Raw genomic sequence first — 26069 nt, 5'->3', positions numbered from 1 at the left:
ACATTCCCGAGATAAGGCTTATCTCAATTATGGTCATCGCTCATGATTTATCGTAGCTCGTCTTGAATCCGCGGGAACGTCGGAGTGAACACGAGATCTATAAAGAAGCCCGCGACGGCGCCCGCGGAACAAATCGCCCCGGAAGAAGACTTTCGTGTACCTCGATACGTCTGGTTAGGTCTGGTGCACTCGCGGAGTGACGGAGAACACGAGTTTCTCTTTCCCGCAGTTAATGACGCCAAGTCAGCGACGTTAACGAGTCGTCGTCGCCGGTATCAACAAATTGACATTCACGCGTATTACAAAGTCGATCTTCTCGATCTCGAGACGCCTTGCAAGTGCATTAGAATATAAATGACAAACCGGCGAGAGCGATTTAAATCAGCGATACGCAATCCGAGCGAATGAGAAGGTAGATCGCGCTTTAAAATTTTTTTCTTAAATTACCTTGATACTTTCGAGAGAGTCTATACACTTTCGACGGCTTCATCTTGCTCGCCGGATTAGTTAATGAATCTCTAAAGAATTTATTGAACGCATTAAGACGCTGTTTGTAAAGAAACGTGCGCGTTGTGGTAACTAAGATTTTTCTAATCTTTCGCTATTTCACCTGCGCGAAAGAGCAGTTATGTTTCGCGCACGTGTGTCTGGAAGTAGGTAAACTATACGTTCTGATAAAAGCGAGAATTATGCTCGCGGTTCGAGCTGCTGAAGTCGGCTGGACCAACTCTCGGGAGCGGATATCGTTGCGAACGAGCATCACAGAAAAGCATAATGCGTCGCGCGCGTCAGACTCAGCTATTTTCGTATGGACTTCCCGAAGCACCCAGCAACCTGTCATCGTCGCATTCATTTCCTTTTTCCACACGAAAAACAAAATATTTCTGAATTTTTAGCAAAGTGAACTTTAGACATTAAAACTATTCCGGAAAATACCTTGCGATTACTTTTTTCACGGCGCGATATGAATTTCGATTGAGTTAAGCGAAACATTTAGCGAAAAAAATCGATTTTATTCACGAGCGATGCTAAACCAGATGTTTCAAGGTTTTAGCATGAGAAAAGTAAGTTCAAGGCGAGTAACGGAAACGGAAATACATTGGCGAGCGCCTGGGGAGGCGAGAAACCGGTATAGATCGCGAAAGGAAGAGCATGAGAATTAAATGCATTTTGCTACACGATACCGCGACTGTAATGCCATAGTTAGCCGTGTATAATTGCAAGTTTAATGTCGATCAATAATAGTGAACAGGTTTGTAAGCTTTGGCACGCAAGAGGAGCAGAGTTCAATGATATAAAGGTTCGGATTTCATATATAAAGAAATATCGTTGAAATAAATGTATAGAAAATTTATAAAGTTTTCTATTTAATAAAGTACATTAGTTATTTACAAAAAAAAAAAGATAAGGATGAGCGGCGTACGTGCCGCGCGCGAGCTACGGTTCTCCACCACCACCACTCTCGCTCTGTCTTTCTCCAGCGATCGAGTGAGACGTACGTACGCAGCACGTGCTCCGTACGTATTAAAAATCGACGCACAATCGACGGGCCATGGGTACATAATCTGACGTGAATTACCTTCCTGGGTTAATCGTGCGTACCGGCGACTACATCTTTTCGATATAAAGTAAGTTAAAACCACGTGTACGTGTACATTAAATTCGTGTTTCTTTGCCGTAAACGAAGTGTCGACGAATAGAGTCGGGCTCGAGGGAAGAAGGTTTCGATCGACCAGTCCGCGATAAATTCGGGAGATATTCATTCGTGGTGTAGGAATGCGAGGTCTGAAAATCTCTGTTAATGTATTTCTATGGCTGCGTAGTGGCCGAGAGTAGAGGTCGGTCGCGCACGTGGTGTACATGTCTCGCACGGTGAAACGTAAGTATGTGCCGGCCGGTCGGTTGCTCTGTGCGTAAAATACTTTTAGAGTATGTAAAGATATTAGACTGATGCAAACTAATCTTCGCGATCGATAACGTGTACGTGTAGGGAAATCTGTAAAGTAAATACTCGATACAAAATAGTTTTAATTACTTGTAACGCAGCACGTTTAATTTTCATTAATTTTGCTGATCAAATTTAACTTTTTTGGTTTCAGATGAAAATCCAGAGGAAGACTTTCGTCAAAGAAGCACCAGCCTGACGTCCCCGTTGGAAAAAAGTGGAAAGAGAAGTGTCGTACGCCGATATCAGTGATAATACGAACCGCAGTCGGTTCGTCGGTCGTATCGGGAGTGCCGCTAGTTATCGGACGTTTTTCTTTACGAGTATCTTTTCACGCGAGTGCGTCCGCGGGTGTCTAGTGCGCGGAAGGATGGCTCGTCACGTCCCATCTGAGAGGAGGAGCAGGCCCGGGACGGGTATCCTGCACCGGCGGAGCAACTCTTAGGTAAATATACATTTTTTAAAATAAAATATTAAATAAAAACTTTTACCTTTTTTTTTTAATTAATTTTATGAACCAATTTACACGTCTACAATAATTTTTATTTTATGTTACAGCCAACGCCAGAAATCTACAACTCCGCTGATGCTCATGCAGATTGGTGAGTTGCATGACTTTTTTTACGTAGTATGTAATTTGGGGTTTGTTAAAAAAATAGCGCGCGCGTAGAGCATGCATGGTTACTTCTAGTAATAAAAAAAATTAAGCTGACATTTACTCTCGCGGCGCGATACGAGTCAAATGAGAGAAGCAGCATCGAGGAAAAGTGACAACAATCGAGCAAGAATAAAATCTTTACATTTTTTTTTTTTTTTCTTTTATATGCATTGGCAAAGTTCTTCGAGAGAACGTCTTAACGGTTTCAACGAGTTATGTAAAAAGCAACGCACACTTTCGCTCCATAAGATGTATCGGCCTGCGAAGTTGCATCTCGCAATCTTTTAATATTACCCGAGAGGCGATAACCATACGTTACACTCACGGATATGCGTTTCGTAAAGGTCACGCAAGGCAGGAGGTTCCATTTAGCCGTCGAACTGCAAATTCCACGCGTCTCGATATTAATTTGCCCGCCGATCGTTTTAAATATCAAAGGACGAGCGACGAGATTAAACTTCCAAGATTGAATTTTCGCCGTAGAGAAATATCAGAATTTATGCGACATAAATAAAAGTCGAGGAATTCATCCACCTAACGATAAAATAAAATCGATTACAAATCGAACGGAAGAAGCACATAGCCGGTAGCTCTCGCAACAGGTTCGCGATAGCCCAGTTCACCTAATGAATTTTTATATCGAGCAGCAATCTAGGACTCATTGCGAATTATAATATGCTCACAAGTCGATATTAAAGTCGGCATTAAAAATGTGCGACATGCAACAATTGCCAATTAGAACCGAGTGGCTCACGCGAGGTACAACTAGTAACGAAAATTGCAGCACGCGGCGAAAGAGAACGGCGCCGAGGTGTATATCAATGTAACGGCAGACAGATATGTTTCCTAATGGACTCGTTTGTGCAAGAAAGCTGGGATGGCGAGGTGGCGGCGAATCGTTTCGAGCTGCCGCTCGTTAAAGTCGCGAACGAAGACCGACTACGGTTGTCGCCGTCGGTGTCGGGATTCCCCTCTAGTTTGTAAATGAGTTTCCACGTTCCTACAGGGTTAATGCACCGTGCTGCATCGATCCCGGTGAACAAACCGACACCTGCGAGGCCGGCATATGACCGAACGTATGTCGCTCGGTAATGTCCGGCTGGTCGAGCGAGGAAAATTGATAATTATGCTAGAACTGTACGATAAAATTAATACGAGGCAGGTGACCTCGACGAGAATTTTCTCACCCTTGCGCGACGGCGGAAATAGACTACCTCCCTAGCGTGGAAAATGGATAATTAGGTGCAACACGCCCGGTGAATTTGTCGGAAGAAATACGGCCACTGTGTGCCTCGGTTACGTACGAATTGGCGATATGTATAGCCGGCGAGTGTGGAGAATGAATAATTGCACGACATAATGCGATCGCGAAGAAAGAGAGGGAATATATCTCGGCTTTAAATTAATATTAAAAAGAAAAAAAAAGAAAAAATTAGCTGCGAAAAGAGAAACTTTACTTTCGTCGAGCAGGGGTTTCCTTTGTCGGGGATATTAGCGGCGACAGGCGTCCGTTAAGCGTGCAAAATCGATAATCATGGCATACAAAACGTGCCCATTAGAATCGATAGGATATAATACCTCATTAATATTTTCCCGGTAGTATACAACGATGGCGCGTGCGCCAAATTAAATTTCACGTTGCTCGGTTCTCGCGCGGTCGCTTTCCGCCGTAATTAATCCGTAAGCACGCGCGGTAATCGAACATATTTAAGCGTAACGAATCGGTAACTCGGAAATGTAATAACAAAATTCCGCTGAGTACGCCGAGTATCGTATTAATCCCGGCAGGTCTTTAAACGCGATATATGTTTATGTTTTACGGCGCCCTCGAGGTCGTCGAATAACTTGTATATTATTACTGCATTTCATGAAATAAAACGCCGGATGAATGGTATGCGCAGCTTAGCGGTTTCGCTCCCTGTTCGTCGTTCTGATGGATGCGGTCTAAGTGTTGCTTAAACGCGAAGTATCATTCATTAGGAGCCGCGATTCATCGCGGCGATGGGGATATTTCAATGTCGCCTCTCTCCTCCATTATCGCGTAATGAAACTAACCGTAAAGCGCATGAAACTGTGCAAATGTATACTTTGTATCGCGAATATCCTCATCTTAATCTTCGCGGGATCGAGGAACGAGAGGGCTCTAACTATATAGAAGTCAGCGCGAGTTCATTCGAAGCGCGATAAAATAAACGAGACGACCAGTCGCGGAAGCGCGAAGATCAAGCGCATAGTTTCGGAGACAATACGAGCCGACGCGTACGAAGTAATAACGGTGCAAGATTGATGTCGCGTCGTATAGATCATATCGAAACAGGATTACCGTCGAGATACTCGCGCTTGCAAGTGTTCCGCATATATCTCCCGAAATAACAGCTTCATACGCTGCGAAATTAATGAAGATAAGAAAAATACTTCTAACCGCGGGATTTAACCTCGTCGAATATACATATTTCAATCTCTCGGATATTTTTTATTTTGAAATATTATTCTTAAAAAAATTAAAGCTAATTCGATAAATAATAAAACAATATCTCGACATTTATATTATAATAAGAGTTTTAATTTAATCTTCGATGCTTTCGATGATAATAATTTCGGAAACGGTAAGAAATTGTTTTTTTCTTTTTGTGAAACACACGACAAAATTACGATTTGACCATTCGTCCTGAGAATCGATTTCGTGGAAGATTCAGCTGTTACCTTGACCCCGAAAAACGCCGCTTTAGCAGAAATAAACCAGATAGACGAATGTTTCTAACGACGTAAGCGGTTCGTCCAGTTCCGCAGCGGACATAATACATGAGCTCCCGGATTACGTAAGCTCGAACGTTTTCTTGCGGACACGTCTGTAAGAATCGGTATTAGTCTCGCCGCCGTTTTCATCCGCTCATTTGACACCGAGACACGTCGGGGTATAATAATATTAAGCACCGAACCGCATTTCACGCATTCTGTTACTTCGCTCAACTTGAAAACGACGAAATAATTTAAAATCCAATCTGTCAACAAATCAAATTATTTCTGCCTCCTCAACGCATATTTTTATACATAAAATTACATCTTTTTTTTTCCAATCATTCATCTTGGAATAAATGTACCATCAAAACGTACATTTTAAAAGCGAGTTCTTTGCGATGATCATATCTGACTTACCCGTTATTGCTCGTTAATAAAATTAATTGCATGATAAAAAAAAAAAGAATGAAATTTGCAGGGTGATCTAATTTCTAACGGGCGTTAATCACGAAGATGATTCACGGGTCAGTTGGCACGATCTCTATTAAAGTAGTCTCCATTAAAACGATCGTACAAATAGTCGTCACACTTTCTGAGCACGTTTTTGCGTCATATGCAGCTTACGTCTGTTTTATTTCCGAAAATTTGAATTTTACGGTATAATTAATCTCGCGAATTAAGTGTACGATCCGCTGCAAGAAATCATCCGCGAGCTGGACGGACTAGTCGAGAATTCAATTCTGTATAATAATTGAACGACAAATCGAAACGTATTATCCGATTTACGCCAATATTTCACGAAGCTCGAATGCGAGAAATAATTTTAGAAAACGGAATAATTATATTTTTTAATGTCAATAGGACCTTCTTTTATCTTTAACCTACTTTCAAAAATATTTAAAAAATTCGTAAAATTTATTAACCTCCCTAGTAACCTTCCAGTTTTAATAAAATTTTCGTACAGCGATTAGAGCCCACGATTGCGACGATTTATTTAACGAAAATCTTCTCGCCGGCGAATGAAACCATTTCACGTTTCTATTGTTTCAGTGCGATATTATCAATCGCCGAGAGCACGTGTTCGTGTTAATAACGACCGACACGGGTCGAAAGAACGCCGTGACGCATCGCGCCTTTCCATATAGCTAGTTGTGTGTTTCGACGCGCATCTTTTCTCACTATTGTATGCATCTTCCCACGAAACGCAAGTGCAACCACGCTGAACGTGGCATTATCCTCTACGCGGCCGAATGACACCTTTACGCCAGATCTTCACTTTTATGTTACGCAATTATGATAATGTTATCTCCCAACAGGCTATTTCCCTGCGTTCGTATCCTTAAATTGAATCCTCAACGTGTAAGAGCCTAGCAACGTTTTGAAAAATCGATCTCGGAGACTTAGAGAAATATAAATGTTTCGCTGGACCATCCTTCTTCCTGCTGGATGGTCCCCGAACACGCGACGTAAATTTTCACGACAAGGTATAAAGGCTAAAAGCAACGAGAAGCCAGTCACACCTAACTGACTAAAGCAACGTTAAGTGGGCCTCCTTCGCATTTAACATCATTGGCCTCCGCGTGTCAGCGCGTTGGCCGCGCTGGATAACTTGATCGTTTCAGGCGCGCCGCGGCTCGTGTATCTCGTGTTTATGTAATCGCGTAATGAGACGTGGGCGAGGTCGTCTAATCTGCTCTTCCTCATTAACGTATATGGAACGATACACAAATCGGGAAGGATCTACCAAGAGACCAAAAAAAAAAAAAATCTTTACGTTTAAAAATAAAAAAAAAATTTACTGCTTCAAATTCGCGAATTATTTCAATGTTGTGTCGCGAAGTCAATAATCATGCAGCTTAACGGTCAGTAAAAAAAAAAAAAAAAAAAAAAAAACTATTACGGCGTGCAATCTTTATTCGTGTGCAAAACACACGTTCCGAACGATTTCTCAATTTCTTGGAGTTTGATTCACTACGACGGTTGCACAAGCGTCCAGCGCAAGAAGAAAAATCCTAAGAGACGTGGGTAGTTTTGAAAGAAGACACGATTTCACAAACGGAGATTCCTGCGACGCGATGTTTATTAAACGTTTGTCAATTTCCTTTTTGCGAAAGATTTTAATTTCTTTTGTCTGTCAAGTAGATTCATTTCCACCAAAACGCGAGCGTAAAAAGTTTCCTTTAGAAAAGCGAATATTGATTTATTTCTTGAACTCTTGACAATTAGCCGCGTGATGTAACTGCTTCGCGAGCGCGTTACATATTGATAAATGTATACCCTTTAGAATTATCTTGCTACAATTAGAATTATGACCGGCGATTTATCTTCGATCAGCATCTCGCCAGAAAGGAATTGCCGCGCAACACATTCCACGATCGTTTATCACGCCGCTAAGAAATCTGTCGACCAAGCCTATGTGTATCAGTTTCCATTCGACCGTCAGGCTGCCGTAAAATCTACTTTCCTGAAATTATGCCGCGCCCAACGCGGAAATGGAACCGTGTTATCGATCATCGTCAACTCACAATATCAATCTGTTACTAAAAGCGAACGAATAAAATTCTTCCGCAGACATTGCTAAACTTGCCTCCAAAATCCAAAGAAAAGTAGGTATATCGACGTACTATATTATTTCTATCGGTATTTTTTTTTTTTAACATTAAATTTTTATTATCTCCGATAATTGCTGTGTAAAATAGCAATATAAAAATAGTCTGTGTGAAGTTAGATTGAGACTTCATGAATTCATAATTTATATATACCCATGTCCGTATGTAAACCATTCCTCGAATAGATTTTCCAATCTACTTCTGATTTAAAAGCTCGATCGCAAACAGTTAAATTTGCAATCGTTTGTAAGTCAAAGCACTTCTCATCTCCATATTAAAATTAATGGCATAATTTTTAATTCAACACTCAATAATAATTGGGAAAAATAAACATGTAGAATAGCATGAAATGCTACGCAACCGCGATAGAAATTAAAAAGCACGCGAGTCAACGAACGAAACTTGGAATGCAATTAAAAGAAATTTAACGAGCTTCTTATCGTTATCCAGGCCTGCCGTTCAGAAAATTAGTCGGACACGCTCAAGGAAGCTCATCGTTTCCGCGACGGCTTAATCTCTTCCTGCCACGAAATCGAAGAATTCGCCACGGCAATCTCACCGTTTCCTCTTTTCTTTTCGCACTACCGTTCCTCCGCTCGCGTTTGTACATGGCGAGTACCGTTGAATTTATGAATAACCCGCGAGATGGAAGTCATTAGAAAATTAAACGTTCGACTCGCGGATATTAACGAGAAGATGAACAATGTTGCACGCGGAACACTGTGGACTAAGCAAAAAAAGAAAAAAAAAAAGAAAAAAAAATGAGGGGCTTGCCATTAGCGTTACCATAATAGCATACATCGAGTATCGTGTACATCAAGTGAAAGAGATGATCTACGGTGCGTGCGCAAAGACACGTGTAAAAAAAAAAAAAAGAAAGAACAGACGCGAGTTTCCTTCCGTTAGTCGCAGCCAAACACGTTAGCGCGTGCGGTCCCGCTGAATTATGCGCCGTTGAATTATGAATAGCACGGGATAATGGAAATAATTAACGGTGTCCGATTCGCGGATGCTAATGAAGTAGACGAGATGGTTTGCTGCTCGCATTAATGCGCGTCCCGCCGACGGGGATTTCTCGAGACGCGCCCCGCAACGAGCGTCGTCTTCCGCAATTATCGCCGGCCGTGCCGCACGCCGCGGGAGCAATTCGCACGCCGTCAGGGCTAACATGCGACGGGAAAGATGAATTTTCGATTTCGCCGGGTCGACGGCGTGACTCTGGGATCGTGAGGGCGGGTAGGCGAAATTAGCGGTAACACGAATAACTGTTATTAAATTTTCTATAAGACGCCGATGTGTGCTAATGGCACTTTCGCGAAGATTCCGCATGCGATACCGGACTTGCAAAGCGGCGTGGAAAACGCGGATGATATCGTTCGTCGTGTTCTTAAACGAGTTAATAAGTTAGATGTCACGGAATCATTAGATCGCAGGAGGAAAAAAAAAGAAAAAAAATTACAAACGAAAGAGGTCGAAACGTTGTCAGATCATCAGACTTATTTTCAAGCGGAAGAAATATCTCTCGTCTCTCCCGCCGGCTTTTTAACGAATGTAATTAACCGACTGCGACCCACGGACACGTATAGTGTAATTTGATTACCCCCTTTTATATTTTCTCTCTGCTCAAACGAGGCGACGAACAAGGAGGGGCATTCTGCTCGTAAAACAGATCTGTGCCGCATCGACGAGCGGCCCTAATGGTATTCAGCTTTGCTTTCTCCTTTAAATCGTTAAAAGTGGCATGGAGGCATGGAAAACGGCCGTGGCGGGATAGCGTTCGGAGATCCGCGGGGAAGATACGCGATTTGTAGCGACACGAATGGGCTCGTGCGTACGGGCGCGTAAATCCGCCCGCGAGAAATGATCACTCGCGATAGCAGCTTTCCGCGGGACCGTTCCCCTGGCACGGATTCCTCGATCCGGCGATCGAGAAACGCAATGTGCACCTCGATGCCGACCCACCTATCGTGGGAATCTATCACGTGGATCGAAACCTGCCTCCCGCTGACCCGCACGCATACACCGCTAATCCGCGTGTCGGAGGCCTGAATGCGAGAGCCAAGGCGGCCGCGTCGCGCCCGGTACTTTTTAACCCGCTTCTCGCGCAGCGTGCTTCTCGCGCCGATGAATCAGGCGTCTTATTCATTGAGCATTGAATGCTAAATAACTCCGTCCGCATATAAGTGGACACGCGCGGCTGCGGAACCGTCGTGCAACAATTTGCATTTCCTCGCAACGACGCGGTCTTACGGCATCCACTTGTTCCATTGGGAACCTACTTCGAATTTTTTTTTTTTCCTCTCCGCGAATAATAGTTACATCGACGATAATCGCCGTTGACTCTACCCCGCCTCCTCCCGGGGAATGATAACCGCGAGAATAATCGACGATAAATCACGGTAAACGTTTCGACTTGCGCGCGTATTTCCCACGTAGCAACGTGCCAAATTCTTATTACGGTTCTATCGCAACTCTCCCGACGTTATCTTAATCTCTTGAGCCGGTCGCGTATCGGGAGGGTTCCGCTTTAATTAATTCGCATAACTCGCGCAGATCGTTCGATCGACGTATCGCCTAATTGAAACTGCTATACGTGTCTGGGCAACGTTACGGTATAGAAAACAGCGTCAACGTACTTACTTTTCAACCCGCCCACGAATTACGTGCGCTGCATCTCGAAAATATTATTCGCATTAACTCACCTGTAACAGAAAAAAAGGAAAAAAATTATCAGCATTAATCAACGCATTTCAATTATTCTCTACATTATTATATACGTCTTTTCTTGTTTCTTTCACGTAACAAAAAAACGTTGATTTTTCGACTAAAAGTTTATTAACGACGATTACTACGGAAAGCGTATGTTGGTAGCGAAAGGTCGCCGCGGAAACTCGCGCGATTAATGCTTTCGCCGCAATTGATGGCCGGCAAGATATCGATCTGCGATATCTCCTCCGCGCGCGGTGATATCTCGCCGGCTTGGCGCAAGATAAACTCCGGAGAGTTGCCACAAAGCCACTGCAAGCCGGCGATTATCGCGACTCTTCGTTCCTTCTGCTACTTCGTTATGCGCGCCATAATATATCGCGTGTGCACGCAAGCCGCTAAGCGGAATTCTCCTCTCGCGCGCGCGCGCGGAACTTGGTTTCATGCTAGACCTCGCGGTAGATAGATAGAGGGAACATTCAAGCTCCCCGGCGAGTCGTCTCGCTGGCGTACCCTACATTTTGCATCCATCATGAATACTCAGCATTTAACGGTTATGTTACACTCATTACGCTAAAAAATCGCGCTAAACGCGGCACGCTTTGGACTCCGCGCTTCGCGCTCGGCGGCTTCCGCAACATCTTCCTACCGGGACATTCATAAATCAAAGCAAGCCTCTCCGCGTACGTGTTGTTGAGACTTGGAAAAACCAGCCGCGAAACAAGCGCGGCTCCCGTTCTAGAATTTTTTTTTATTGAAGCCCTTTTAACTTGAAGAGAATTTTATTCGAATTCTCTCGTAAATATTTCAGGTACGCTAATTATCGCGAACTCGGAAGTGGAAAGTCTCGAGACGCGGACACGCTGGTGACCATCGACGCGAAGACTTATTAAACGGTTCGAGCCAACCTTTCGCCCCTACGACCCCGGGAACGCGAAATACCACAGAAATACCCGTGTACAGATTTTTTCCAAAGCCTCTCGATACTGTTTCGCAGTTTATTTCGCATTATGCAAAAAGTCTAGAATTCCAAATAAAATACGCACATACCGTGATGTGTTTTTAATCGTAAATTAAATAAAAAAAATTTTAATAACAACGATGCTAATATTAATTACTATTGCAATCATGTCTTTCAATTTGCTAAAGTGTTATTACTGCGATTTACCGCCTACGTTTTATACCGTATTACGTTTATATTCCTTGACTACTACTGACTTAAACTCGCACAAGACGAACAATGATAACACGAGCGGATTGTTTTTTAATTATAATGAATAATACTGAAAGGAAAATCCAGCTGTTTCTCCCACTAGTCTGTGAAATATAAAACAATGGCAGTGGTCGCGAACACTGCTACGCACAATGGTAAATACACCATAGATCTTTCCTTTCGTAAGTACACGTGGCCGGAAAGAGAAAGGATCGGAAACAAACATCGCTCGCGTTCTCCCTATGTCGCATATTAACCTCGGCCATGAATTATGTCTTTACGTATTATAGAGCAATAAACCGCAACTACTGTTTCTGTTTTACACTTAAAAAGTCATTCATATATCAATCAATTCATACATATTATAAAAATTAAAAAAAAAATTGCGATATTTTATACGAGATACATTATATAAAAATAATACTCTGGATGTCATTAAAGAACTGTAGTTTCTTTTTCGTAAAATTCTCTCAATTCTATTTATTTAAAATTCTCACATAGACGCGTGGGAGTTTTCTAGCGAAATTTAAGATGCAGTATTTTCTTTCTTACCGAAGAAAATACTGATAAGCAGCCCGAATAATGTTCCATTGTGAAAAGTAGTTTGGTAATACTTAAGGAGTCGTTTTCCAATTTACCCTGCGTCCGGCATAATTGAGAATATTAGGGTAATTACCGACATTATCAAAAATAGCGCATGCTTAATTAGAAGACGTCGGCCGCGATGATATTTCGCAGCTTTCTCATTATAAATACACTGTAATGCGGTCAGTGCCGCGCTAATTAATCAAGGGAAGAGCTCCATAAAAACGCGACATTAATCCGAGTATTGTAACGGCAAATTTAAGTTCGCACGCTAAAACAATACGCGCGTCTCACAAAATCCAATAAAGCATTTTTAAAGACGACCGTTCGTCAAATAAACAATTCGCCCAGAAACAAGATGCAGCTTGGAACGTTAGGCTGCGACGAGCACGCGAGGCTTCTCGCAAGACCGTCTTCGAGAATCGAGATCTCCCATTAGGCGCGACGTGATTTCTTCGCCGGCGGATCTTTTTGCGAGCGCCTTGTGTCGCGGAAGAGTCGCGCGGAGACTTTAAACGAGCCGGTTCGCGGGCCGAGACGCCACGACGTAAGGGGTTAATGACGCGATTCGACGGATGACGACGCCAGGGAGGCTGATTGCGGAATTTGCCGCGGCGAATTTCAATCCGCCGACGTCTTCGGTCCGGCGCGAGCCGGGTCTTGCAGGAGCATCGGGCTGGCGGAATGCCATTAAGCCGGTTCCATCTCGAGTACCCGCGAGTCGTCTCTCCCGCAGTTTTTCAGCCGCCGAGCGATTACATATCGCGCGACACGATCGAGTTCTCTCAAACGATCGATGGTGGAGGGCTTTCAACCGCGCGTGAACGCGCTAGCCGGCCTCCGGAGACTTTAGCGCACTTTTCGCCGAACGCCCCACGTGTATATGTGGGTGTGTGTGTGTGTATACCTTGCAATTATGGCACTCGACTGCAAATAAAGCGACTCGACCGACCCCGCGCTAGACGGAGCAAACGTGCCCCGAATGGCAAAATTATCGCGGAAATTACGATTCCGAGCTCCAAATCGTAAAGGCTACCGCCTCGTGCAGATGATGTAGATTGTAGACGATAAAGTAGCCACGTTACGTCGCGGTCTGCAATCGTACTTGAATTATTCTAAAATTTTCCGTACACATGCAATCAATTTAATAATAATATTTATACAGAACATAAATCCCGAACTAATTGTAACGCAATTTGCGGTTCGTGATTGAAGCTAAGAAGAAATTAATACGTCGAGATTATAACGAGAAAGCGTGCTGTTTTATCTGCTATCCGCATGAACGATTGTACTTTCTTTCCATCATTAATTGATATTTACCAGACGATAAACTCGGACTTTTAAATTCCCTCCAGATTTCAACATATCCCGCCGAACGGAAGTAATAATCGATCAGGGTATTAAGGCCAGCGTATTTCACCCAGCGTTACCATCTCTCGCTCGTTACACTCGCTCGTAATTACAGGCCGTTCGTTCGAGTTTGTTTAGCGGTATGCAATTCATTAGAACAAATCTCTCGCTTCCTTCGCGTGGCCGAGATAAATCTCGCGTCTCCGCGTGCTGTATCGTATAGCACTTATTTATTATCAACATGCGAAATACCATTGCGCAATAATTATGCAACTCGACTTAGCACCATGTGCTACTCGCCGCCGACTTCCTCCCGATTATCTGTACACAGTTCGCGCGCTTTGTACTAATTGAAAGAACATGGGAAGATCGAAGGTACGTTTAACGATTACGTGACTTGCGTAAGCGTGTAATAAAAATGTTGAGAAGAGCGGGACTTAGAGACTTAGAACATAACTCGTTATCTTTCTGTAATTGATCAGACATACCTAGGTCAGACTCTCCGTATTTTGCGACCATCGCGACTACCATTCTGAGTCGTTGCCCGGTCGTTCACACTAGCCACCGGAAACAATGGGGTGCGGTTATCAAGGCGGAAAGGTGATCGAGGAGTTCCAAATATTACTCGGCCGCAAACAATTGAGAAAGGTGAGCGGAACGAACGCGGTGTTACGAACCCTCGACGTACGGCGGTGAATCACTAATTTAGGACACGGGCAGGCACGTACTTTGTTACGGAGAGATCGAGAGCAATTTGTGTCGCGTTAAAACTGATTTCACGTAGGCCTCCGCCGAGACCGCAAAGTTTACGCTTCGCTTTGTACTTGACGATACGTAAAATAATACACGGAGATGCGTCGGAGAAATTAGCGAGTTTTACTGCACAGCAACGATATTATATGATGCAAAAAAAAAAAAAAAAAAAAAAAAAAGTATAAAAAAAAATAAAAATGTATATTTGATCAGAGTAAATAGCGAGAAATGCACGCGCTACGAAATTATGAATAAATTTTGGGAAAATGGAATACGCGACACGTTTCACTTTGTAACGATTCGCAAATGTACCGAGTGACGCGCGGTTAATCAATTCGCGATGACGTAATCGCGCCGGACAAGCAGAAAATATTCAAATGCACGCGTGATTCACTTGATCACTGGAATACCCTCCGTCTTCTACTTAGTACAAATTTATTTTCGACGTGTACTTCAAGCCAGATTTCCCAACACACACTACTCCCCCACTAGCAGCACTACTGAATGTTTTATCTCCCCCGCAACGCGAACACCACAGAGATACGAGTCTTCAGAGATACGAGGCTGTCCAACGTTTTACCGAGAGAGGAATCTCAAGAGGCCAGGGCACCGGGCCGGGTAAGGATCGCTTTTCTAGGCTCGGGTAAGAACCGGGCAATCGCCGGGAATTCTCCTTCTCGTCAAATTGCGAAAATCCGCGCACTGACCTCAGCGAATCACACCGGCCGACTGTGATTGCTCGTGCACGCGCGGCCGCGAAGGTCGGGAGAGAAAACTACGGAACCTCGTTCGCGCGTCCTTGACTTTCGCGCGGAAGACGCATAACCAACTACTGGCCGTCTGGCTGGCTCGTGCGCGCTCGAATCCAGGATCCCGACGGACGAGATTCGCTCTACGGCTGCGTGAAGCCGAGTGCCGCGGCAGCCGCCGCGATGAATCAAGCTCCCCGTTGCATCCCAAAGTCGACGTACCTCCCCACCGCCACCCGTCTCTTCCGTTGCAACTCCTTTTTCGCCCTCGCGAAAAAAAAAATAATGTAACGAGCAGACGGGCTCCTAAAAAGAGCACATCGGAACGGTCGGGAGGTGCCATTTTCGGTTAATAAAATCTCGTTCACGAGGAACGCAACAGATCGCGGTTGTATCGAAGTGGTATCAATCCGAAATGTACGATCAAAATTTTTTAGACACGCTCGACGGAGCCGTCGAGATTATTATGTTTCGCAGTGCCACGCGATTTAAAATTCGATTTATGGTGAGGCGATCTTGGAAAAGTAATGTTCGACGTAGTCGGGAGAACTCAGAATGGTGGAATCGATTTATGGTAATTCTCGAGGAAATGCAATACGTTCGACTCGCACGCGTCTGACATTCAGTAGGCAATAAATAACGTCGTCTTAGCGGCAAAAAAAGACAAAGAAGAGAAGAAGGGATACGACGGCTGCACTTCATCCATTTGAACATTTCCTTTTTTTAGCCGCATCGAAATGACACGTGACGACATTAAATAGGCAGCATGCCAATGCCTGAAGCAACACGTCAAGAATGCACGCGAGATCTTATTAACACTTGATGAATCTTAATCCTATTTTCACGGTGTAATATCCAGTAAAATCTTCTTTACGTAAAACAAATCAATTTGGCAGAGGTTCAAAAAATGTCCTCGGTATAATACTGATAAATAATCATGAACTTGATATTCTAAACTTGTCGAATTAAAAATAAATATTTTTTTACTAAATTAATCAAAAAAAGAAAAAAAAACGCTGAACGTTAATGAATTCACTTCTCATTTAATTTTTCAATTCTATCCGCAATATCAAATTTGCATCTCTTTGATCAGCCTACTTGCGCAAAACGTACGCCCGCCGCGAAGGAAATTAACTCAACAAATTCCCGGAAGAATAATTTTATCCCCGCTGCCGAGGCATATTTCATCGGACAATTAGTCACTCGTTTATCTCCCAATCTCGACGTAAACCAACAGAAGGCGTGCTTTTACCACGTGTGGCGGTCGCGATAAAGAAAGGAACGACCTGCCACGTCTCCTGTCGCGGCGGGAGTAAAAAATTTGCCGTGGCGGATAATTAGCATGCTCGCGAGCATAAGTCACGACTTGATACTGCACGAGCGTGCCACATGCCGCGCGAACGAGCGATGCACGGAGCAGAAACTTTCACGGAGCGGCCACGGGCGGAATTGCTCGGCGAAGCGGGCAACAAATGGCCGACGTTGCCCCCGACGAGCGCATAGAAATCGGATGAACGGGGGGCTGGTCGTACCCGACGTTCGACATGCGATCGCGCATTGCGTTTAGCGAACGCGTGGAAAACGTGACCGCGAGAGGTTTCTTCGCGCTGGTAGGAGAGACTTTCCTCCGAGATGATTTCTAAGTCGGATGTGTATAAACGGCGGCGGCGCGAGAGATCGTTCCCATTTTGCATAACGATATACCGCGCGACACTCGCCGGCGATTTTCCAACGAAAACGGAAATCCGATTGAGAGAAATTACGGCTAGATTTCGCCGGGGATCACCTAACAAGCGTCGCGTTAACGTGAGAGATCGGCCAAATCAGCCTGCTCGAATGCGAGACATTAAAGGATTTACGTGATCACACCTATCGCGTTATCATTTTCGATAAGTTGCTTGGTCAGTAATTTTGTTTATTTCGCGCTGTAATTATTCGACATCGAAGGCGGACAATGTAAGATAAGGAAATATATAGAAGAACCGCGAGATATCCTGACGTTATCGCGCGGAATATTTCACTTCGCGAGAAGAGATTTAATAAACCGGCTTGAACGGCGCTAGCGATAGTAGAACGGAGTTTCTACGAAAGATATATATCGTATAATCAACGAAAATCAATGTCCTATTTAAAAACAAAAAAGAAAAAAAAAACCCAAAAAAAGACAAGACACGTACAATTGATAAGCGTCGCGATAAAGAAAATCAGGGATCACGTGTCGATCGATCAGCCCTCTGCTTGCTTAATCGTGCCAGCAGACGATAGTGGAATTCATCGTTCTCTTCTTACTGAACATTCGGAGAACGAAATGCATCTCCAGCGCAGCGGGAAGCGTCGACCGAAAACCACCATCCGGCAGATACGATTACGTAACGGTGTTAAAATAATTAGTGCGTATTACGTAGCGTTACGCTGCGCGCGGTCGTAATTGGCGAGCGCTCCGCACGTCAGCGATGAAACACGGTCGGTGTTGCGAGCCTACGACTCGACGAAACGGTGGACTTTGAACGTGCGAGATGCAGATTCCCTCCTCGGGCCGTCTTCTCGCCGGCTCGTCACTTCGAGCCCGGCCGCGACTCGCTCATTTGACAGATATCAATTCATTACGTCGGCGCGGCGAAAGTCGTTCGCGCAAGACCGACCGAAACTGTACGCGAGGTATTTTATTGAATAAAATATTACTCCGCTCGCGATTTACTGTCGCTCGGACCGGCTATACGTCGTCCGATAAAATATCTAGAGATAAGGCAGGACGACGGGAGCGGCGAAGATAAAGACCGAGCCTGCGATTTTTGTGACGCGATTAATATCTAGCCGAGTCGCGGTAGAAAATTCACGAATTACCGTCCGCGTTATCCACGTGGAAGTACTCGAGGCATGTCACGATCCGAGTGCGAGTTTGTGCATTAAAGTTCGCGCCGCGGACCGACCTGCTTATCGATACGACTGGGACGCGAAAGGGACGATTCATTAAAGCGACACCACGAGCCACTTCCCGCTGCCGATTCGACTGGCGAGCCGGCGAATGTCGGCCAATTTAAAACGTTCCACATCGTTTCCTGTTGATTACGCCCCTAATGCCGACGCGATCAATGGTTACGTGACCCTGACGAGGGTGGAGTATCGCACGAAATCGCGCTCGTTAGTTACACATTTAGCCTAACGTAACCCTCTGTCCGAAAAATTAGGGTGTAGTCTGTCATTAGTACTTCCCCGGCAACGAGAGAGAATAGCACGAGGCATTGGCCACGCGGTTATACACGACACCTTGTGCGTAGGTATGCATACACCTCCGAGTCCTGAATGAGGCAACGTGCGATGTTGAAACAAAGTTCCGAGCGTGCCGCGAAGAATAGAGTTATTTCGGCGTCGTTTAAGACTGAGTATCAATCTCTCCATCTAAATGAAGATGAGTACGCGAGAATACACGTGTGGCGTCCGCGAGATTACAAGGCGCGAGAGTGAGCGCTATTATACGTCTCTGAGCTGCACACGCGCACGTATATACGGCTATTATTATAAACGGCTTTTTTTTCTTTTTTTTTTTTTTAAGTGCACGGCACAGAAATTTGACATTGAAGAATTATCGCTGGAAACGCGCGGTGGAATTATTAAAGCTAATAATAAATAAACGGATTTTTAAGCGGCTTTGGAGAGGCGGAAACGCACAACAATGCCGTTCTATTACCGAGAGAAGGCAGTCATACGGGTGTTGCGAGAATAAATAACTGCAACCTACTTAAGCGCTTTCGTTACACGCCGCTACTCGTATGCCAGAGAGCTACTGATCTGAAACACAGGCCCGATGCCTCGAATAATCGAATTGACAGCCCTGCGCTCGTCTCAATGAAAGAGATGACGCCAGAGACTCGGCATAATGAAGAATACGACTGCGATGAAATCAAAGTTCACCGTTACAAATCATTTCGCATACTATTTTGCCTTGTAATTGTTAGAACCGTTAATCACATAAAACTATTACGTTACGAGATTTCGTAATTTTATTTTCGATACAATGCGTAATAAAAAAAATATAAGTGAAAAAAAAAAAAGAAAAAAAAAAATAGATAACGGAAACAAATGAGCAGAGCAACGTTGTTTTACATGAGAATACATATACGCCCACCGTATCCCGGCAGGAATTTGTCGAGATGTTGAAACTTGACCATGAGTCGCGAACAATTGAAATTTAACGCGAGGTTACGTCATAACGTTACGAACGAAAAAAAAAAAAAAAAAAAAAAAAAAATCCAAAGTGCAGTATCATTATGACATCGTGAGGTAAATATAGACAAAAATACTTTGACGGAATTACTGAATTTGTTTCGGGGCTCGGTATCCGTGTAAAAACGCGCGAGAACAGCCGACTTCCTTCCGTTAAAAAATCACTGAGGCATATCGGCAGTCGTGAAACCATCTGGAGAATACGTATGCAGCCGATACTACTTACAATGCGGAAGAAACCGTGTGCTCGCAATATTCTTAAGTGCATTATGATCTTTCGATCGTATTATACGCAACAATACGCGTTTTTTTGTTGGCAAAAAAATTTTTTTTTATGCAGATAAATAACTCTTTCCGAGCTTTGAGTCACTGAAAGCTTTAGCGAAGCCACGAAATCTACTAAATATCGTTCGTTACTACCGAGCGACTAATGGATATCGCGTAATAATGCATTGAAACTGAAATCATGATACCTTGTATGATCGATAATGGATCACGTGAATATCAGAAACCGCGATAAGAGAATCTACGATCGAACACAATGGAAAAGCAGCTTCTTGTCTCACAATTAATGCATAGTCCGTCAGGTTGGGTCGATATTCGTCGATCAGTCAAGTAAATCTACAGTAATTAATCGTTACACTATTTTGAAACATTATTCCGCCTTGTTTCTGAATGTATATCGTTTCCAAATCCACAGGTGTATAATTCGCGTTGACTAAGATCGAAATCGTTGATCCGACTGCTTGGAGAGTGTGATGCAATAAACACGCGAATTAATCGGCATCACTCGGAACTCGCAATTACATAATTTATCAGGAGTATGGCGATTGTAAGATATAGATGTTCATTCAGGAAACTACGAGATCCTTGTACGAATCGTGTACGAATGTGCATCGGACCGAACAAGGTATGCATCGTTGCGGGACACGGTGCATCGTTGGATGTGCGTATTACAGTTAATTTTGTTACGAGTAACGGATTGCATTAAAAATATCAAATAACTACCGAGCGATGTTTGTTCGACTCGCTCTATTCACTACCTTCGCCTGCTTTCGACCGTTTTCCAGGTTATTTTTACCGATTATGTTCGCATTTCGTTATGCGGAAGAAATAAGAATGACAATTCTATATAGATATCAAACAATTAAAGTAACGTGACGAAATATATGTTGAACATTTCTAAATGCTAAAAAATGTATACATATAGTAAAAAACCTTGATATCGAGAAATCTATTTTGTAATTTATATACCGAATGCCGAAAAATAATTGGAAATATTTATACGTATATTTAAATTTTAATCTCCAACAATATTTAACAAATTTTTTAAATTCTTTTTTTTATATTATTACAAAAAATTTATTAAAATACAACACATACATTTTTCGGCATTCGATATGCAATTTACATAATAATAAACATATTAAATTAAAATTATTTAAATATAACCTGGAGATTGATTAGACGATTAGGTTTCTACAAATGGTGTCGACTAATTAACGCGTGAGCATTATGACTGAGGACGTTCGTAAATATTTCTCGACAAGACCACGATATTTAAAGATTCCATGAATCACCAATGTATGTACCGAGCAAACGAGGTAACAGGTGTACCCGTGAAAAGGCATCCAGTTATCTGGCGCGCGTATAAATGTTTATCTAAGCTTTAGTAGGAAAATGATCCAATTTATGGAGGCATAACTTGTCCGCGCGGGGCACAGAAGGTAATAATAGCGCATGCTGACGAATCCAGCATCCGTGAAACGAACGCTCCGACAGGAGCACGTTGCGGCGAGTCCTGTCCGCGAGTGGCTCGTCGCGAATCGGCCGGTGGAAATTAATTAGCCCGCACAGACGAATCGTGCGCGATCGCAGGCGAGTCAGGGGAGAAGAAAATTTGCGAAGGAAGGTGGCGAGACGGAGACAGATAACGGGTAATCTATCGCGGGCCGGCAGGGACGTCGTCGCGACAACGCGAGCTGCAAGGCCGTCGGCGCGTGACCTTAATGAGTAATCGGCCGACCGCGGAATCACTATCTCGCGTAATACGTGAGGCCGTCCACGGAAGATCGAACGCGCTGTCAATCCCCCGCGTGCGAGGCGCGCGCTCCGGACGGACGCGTCGCGACGACGCGGTGACAGCCTCCGTTGAGGTGCAGCAGGTCCCTCGCTCACGCGACGACATTCAGGGCGCCGAGGAGGGCCGCGGAATCCGGTAATTCAGCGGACGACGAGCTCTCGACACCCGCGCGGCGCGGCGCGGCACGGCCGACCACGGGTCGACATGCGCGGCCGCGGACGTGTACGGGCGAACGTGCCCTGGCGGCGACGGCGGTCGGTCCGGCGAGTCTCGGCTCGTCTCCGGGACCCGGATGGCCCGCTACGCAACGTGATCGCGAAGAATACAAGACGCGTGGCGCCGACAAATACCTCGTTTCTCGACGAGCTCCAAAATCTCCTCCCTGTTGTCAGCCATCTTAGCACCAGTCACTGTCCCACAATGCACGCTGGGTAAAAACAAACGCGCCGCCGCATACGCGCACACTCGCGCCCTCGCGCTGATAACGCCACGCCGGCTAATACCGCCACCTGATGTAAGTCCGGGAAACTGCCTGCCAGTCGAGTCGCACCGCAGGTCCGCGCTCGTTCGATGAGGTTATCCTGCACGTGCATCGTCGACATCGCCGTTCGACAATAGCCCTGTTGTCCAGGCATTGTTCGACTTTTTGTCGGCGCTATAGATATTTTTCAGCTCGATTTTCGGCTCGCACTGTTGCCCCGTACATTGTATTCCAATCGCGATTTCTTGCTCGACTGCTACGTAACTCTCTTTTGTCAAGCCTCTCATTCGTAATCTTTGACCCGTCTTCTTAGCAGTTTTTGTGATCAGCTCAGCTACCTATATTTCTTTATCGGTCTGACTTATCGGGCCAGTGTTCAACCATGCAGGACTGTATTTTTCGAAAAGCTCCTCGTAACTAAAACATAAACAAACGGCTGCAGTGAATGTCTGCTCAAATCTTTGTCGAGATATTTTTTTAATAAACTAGACGAATTATCACAAAAAATTACAATATAAAATATTTCAACCCGCAACGAGTGTACCTCGTAATCACGAACGCAAATTGTATTAAAATTATTTTAATACGAGGACTTTACTAACTTAACCTGTACCTAAACGAAATAAGCTGTTAAAGTTGATAACTACAACGTTCTTTAACGTTATCACGTTTTAATTCTCCAAACTGGTCTCATATTACTCGCTATTCCTTCCTCAAACATTATCGTATTATTTGCGTCATTGGTTATTTCCTGTAATTTCACGCACGTATAACTGGACTGTTGCAACTCGGGCGTTTAGATTTGCAAAAATGTGCGTCACGGCCGCGCAGTTTTTTCCGCGAAATTCCGAAAAATAATGAAACAGCCACCAGACTCCCCTCCTTTTGATCCACCGATTTTCTTCCGCGCAAGTACATACATGCATGCATTCCAGCATGACACACTTTCACAATATAGCCGCTCCTGGTACACGTCGTCAGTGCTAATATAATTCCGTTAGGTAGCCGAGACGCGGCAGTCTTCGCGTGTTTTTCAGCGAGTCGCCTGTGCCTGTTCACCGTTTGTAAAATGAGCGATCGCACTGTGGTGATAGTGTCCGCAGTCAGGACACCCATAGGTAATTGCGGGCAACAACAACGTGGTTCCTGGCTAATAAAATCACGACTAGCAATTTGCAATGTTAAATTATCCACATTTAAACAAATACAAAATTTGAATTCGAACGAGTCATTAAAGTAGATTTTGCAAATATTTTGTGCAAAGTTCCCTTACAAGCGATAACGTGTCGACAAAGCCTCTTCTAGATATCTATTCAGGTTATGCCTTTTTGAGAATAGTATAGAAATTCAATTATATAATTACAAAAAAAAAAAAAAAAAAGAAAGAGAAAAACTATTACAATTGTTAAATGAGAAATTTTTTGCAGAGCATAATATGTTAAAGAAGCATTGGAAAAAAAAATTTATTTCTATAACAAATTCTGAAAATATAAAATTTATAGTATTTATGATAGATTTGTTTTATAAACATAGGGTCATTATGCGGATCCTTATCTTCAATGAAAGCATCAGAGTTGGGAAGTATTGTTATCAAAGAAAGCCTCGTAAGAGCTGGACTGCAAGGATCAGACGTTTCTGAAGTCATTATGGGACAGGTAGTTAAAACTGTGTAAAATAAGAAATAAAGTATTAAACTATATAAATTTTAAGTATGCACAGTCTTATAGAAATTGTCACTTTTCAGATACTAACTGCAACTGAAGGCCAAAATCCTGCACGACAAGCTGCAATAAATGCTGGCATACCTATTCATGTACCAGCCTTTCAAATAAATATGTTGTGTGGTTCTGGTCTTAAGTAAGTCTAATCTATGCTTATTTCTGTCATATATGTTATAATTACAATTACAAATAAGATCATTAAAAATGTTTCATAGATTACGTTACAATGCATTTATTTTGTAGGTCGGTAATGTCTGGTTACTGTTCTATAAAGACGGGAGAGAATGAAATAGTTGTAGCTGGTGGGCAAGAAAATATGAGCAGAGCACCGCATGCCACGTATCTCAGAGCTGGTGTAAAATTTGGAAATTGCAATTTAACCGACACACTATTAGAGGATGGATTAACAGATGCTTTCTATAATATTCACATGGCAATGACAGGTAAAATTAGATATAGTTTAGCGATTTTATATGTTCCATAAAATCTTTATGGTACAACATAAATTTTATGTGTTTTTATTATCATTGGCAGCCGAGAATCTAGCTGAAAAGTATGCAATAAGCAGAGAAGCACAGGATCGTTATGCCACCAATTCTCAGCAGAAAGCAGAAGTTGCTATCACTGCCGGGTATTTTAAAAAAGAAATTGTTTCTGTCCCTATTCCGAGCAAAAAAGACTCGACTAAAGTTTTATCTAAAGATGAATTTCCAAAATTTGGAACGACTACAGAAGTACTTGCAAAGTTAAATCCAGTCTTCAAACCAGTAAATATCGTATTTTATATTTAAATATTATCTATTCACAACTACGAAAATACATTCAAAACTATTATGTTGCACATATAGAACAATGGAACAGTGACTCCTGGTAATGCGTCTGGTGTAAATGATGGTGCAGCAGCTGTAGTTCTCATGTCTGAAGAAACTGCTGTAAACAAAGGCATTTCACCGTTAGCCAGTATTGTTGCGTTTGCACAAGTTGGAGTTGATCCCAAAATTATGGGCATCGGACCAATCGAAGCTGTTAAATTAGTCGTTTGTATATTTTATTTGTTAATTATTTTGATTTTGATATATCACATATTACGATTAGATATATATTGCAGTTAAAAAAAGCGAACTGGACAAAAGAAGAAGTTGACTTTTATGAGCTAAACGAGGCCTTCGCCGCACAAGCAATAGTATGCGTTCAAGAACTCGGATTAGATCCCGAGAAAGTTAATGTAAATGGCGGTGCTATAGCCTTAGGTCATCCTGTTGGTATGTCAGGTATGTATTAATATGCTTGAACTTTCTCCGAAAATATTTTCACGGCCAAATTGTTTTAGGTACAAGAATACTGGTTACGCTGTTACACACTTTAGAAAGAACGGGTAAAAAGAAGGGTGTCGCATCTTTATGTATAGGAGGAGGGATGGGCATCGCTATTGCTGTGGAAAGAAAATAACAAATGTCTTCTTTACTTATAAATAAATGTTATATAAAATTTTTTATATTTTTATTAATGTTATAAAATGGCCTTTCTCTTAGATTATGCAGTAAATAAAGGAATATATTTTGTAAAAATGTATTCGTTCATTTAAATTGCGTAATATAAGTATTTTAGTATTCAATTTCTTTTAATAATACTGTAAATAAAAATTTTTATGATATGCATACATAAATCGAAACAAAATTTTATTTTTAATTCTTCAGCCATTGAGTAAGGCTTTTTTTCATGTTATTATTCTTGAATTTTATTTTAAAACTCACATAAATCAAAAATTTAAATCATATATTTAAATTTCCGATAACATAAATTGTTATTTTTTCACTAATGAATTTTCTCAAGATAATACGCATCTGATTTTTTGTATAAAAAAAAAGTAGAATAGCTGAAGGATTAAGTAAAAAATATTGAAATATATATAGATTATATAGAATATTGAAATATTATAAATAAGAAGACATTTTTCAAATAAAAATTAAGGTAATCTTAGACTATACACAATAAAATAAATTATGCAAATTAGTTAATAATATTTTAATATAGTTCGACTTAAAAAAATTAACAATTATATATTCATAAAAAACAATTGTAAGTAATTTTTTTATATTTTTGATGTTTTATTTATTTTCTGTGTCTTCCGCTTTTTTTGTATTTTTATTTTCCAGAATTTGCTCCACAGCCGCAAGGTCCTCCTGTTGTTTCTGTAGTTCACGTTTTGTTTTGTAAGTACGTGTCGTACCTTGCATTTTCCTCGTAGATCGA

The 26069-nt window shown here is 42.7% G+C and overlaps 2 protein-coding genes across 7 annotated transcripts in view; one reads left to right on the top strand and one right to left on the bottom strand.

Moving 5' to 3' along the window:
• The window catches only part of LOC139105990 (ensconsin), a 132057-nt gene extending 109913 nt beyond the window's left edge, over window positions 1–22144 (bottom strand). For 4 of the 6 annotated variants that reach the window (XM_070662415.1, XM_070662413.1, XM_070662417.1 and 1 more), the window contains exon 1: window positions 14294–14729. In XM_070662415.1, coding sequence (XP_070518516.1) covers window positions 14294–14336 — 43 coding nt within the window. In that variant the 5' untranslated portion in view covers window positions 14337–14729. Of the gene's footprint in view, window positions 1–14293; window positions 14730–21964 lie in introns of those variants that run through there. The other 2 variants (XM_070662412.1, XM_070662421.1) reach the window with 2 other exon arrangements.
• Window positions 22145–22508: 364 nt separating this feature from the next.
• On the top strand, window positions 22509–25384 carry Acat2 (Acetyl-CoA acetyltransferase 2). Its single transcript, XM_070662432.1, has 8 exons — window positions 22509–23213; window positions 23629–23750; window positions 23840–23952; window positions 24060–24259; window positions 24351–24583; window positions 24665–24853; window positions 24925–25087; window positions 25147–25384. The coding sequence occupies exons 1-8, from the start codon at window positions 23165–23167 to the stop codon at window positions 25263–25265; spliced, it is 1188 nt and encodes a 395-aa protein (XP_070518533.1). The 5' UTR covers window positions 22509–23164; the 3' UTR covers window positions 25266–25384.
• Window positions 25385–26069: the final 685 nt, after the last annotated feature.

The sequence above is a fragment of the Cardiocondyla obscurior genome, linkage group LG10, assembly GCF_019399895.1.
Source record: "Cardiocondyla obscurior isolate alpha-2009 linkage group LG10, Cobs3.1, whole genome shotgun sequence".
Lineage (NCBI taxonomy): Eukaryota > Metazoa > Arthropoda > Insecta > Hymenoptera > Formicidae > Cardiocondyla > Cardiocondyla obscurior.
This window is presented reverse-complemented; position numbering and strand designations above follow the sequence as displayed.

Bases quoted from the DNA above. Each gene is read 5' to 3' on its own strand.
- Acat2 (XM_070662432.1), top strand. From the start codon at position 23,165: ATGAGCGATCGCACTGTGGTGATAGTGTCCGCAGTCAGGACACCCATA. The intron at 23,953-24,059 runs GTAAGTCTAATC...TTTATTTTGTAG, and splicing joins TTGTGTGGTTCTGGTCTTAA to GTCGGTAATGTCTGGTTACT. The intron at 24,854-24,924 runs GTTTGTATATTT...TATATATTGCAG, and splicing joins TCGAAGCTGTTAAATTAGTC to TTAAAAAAAGCGAACTGGAC.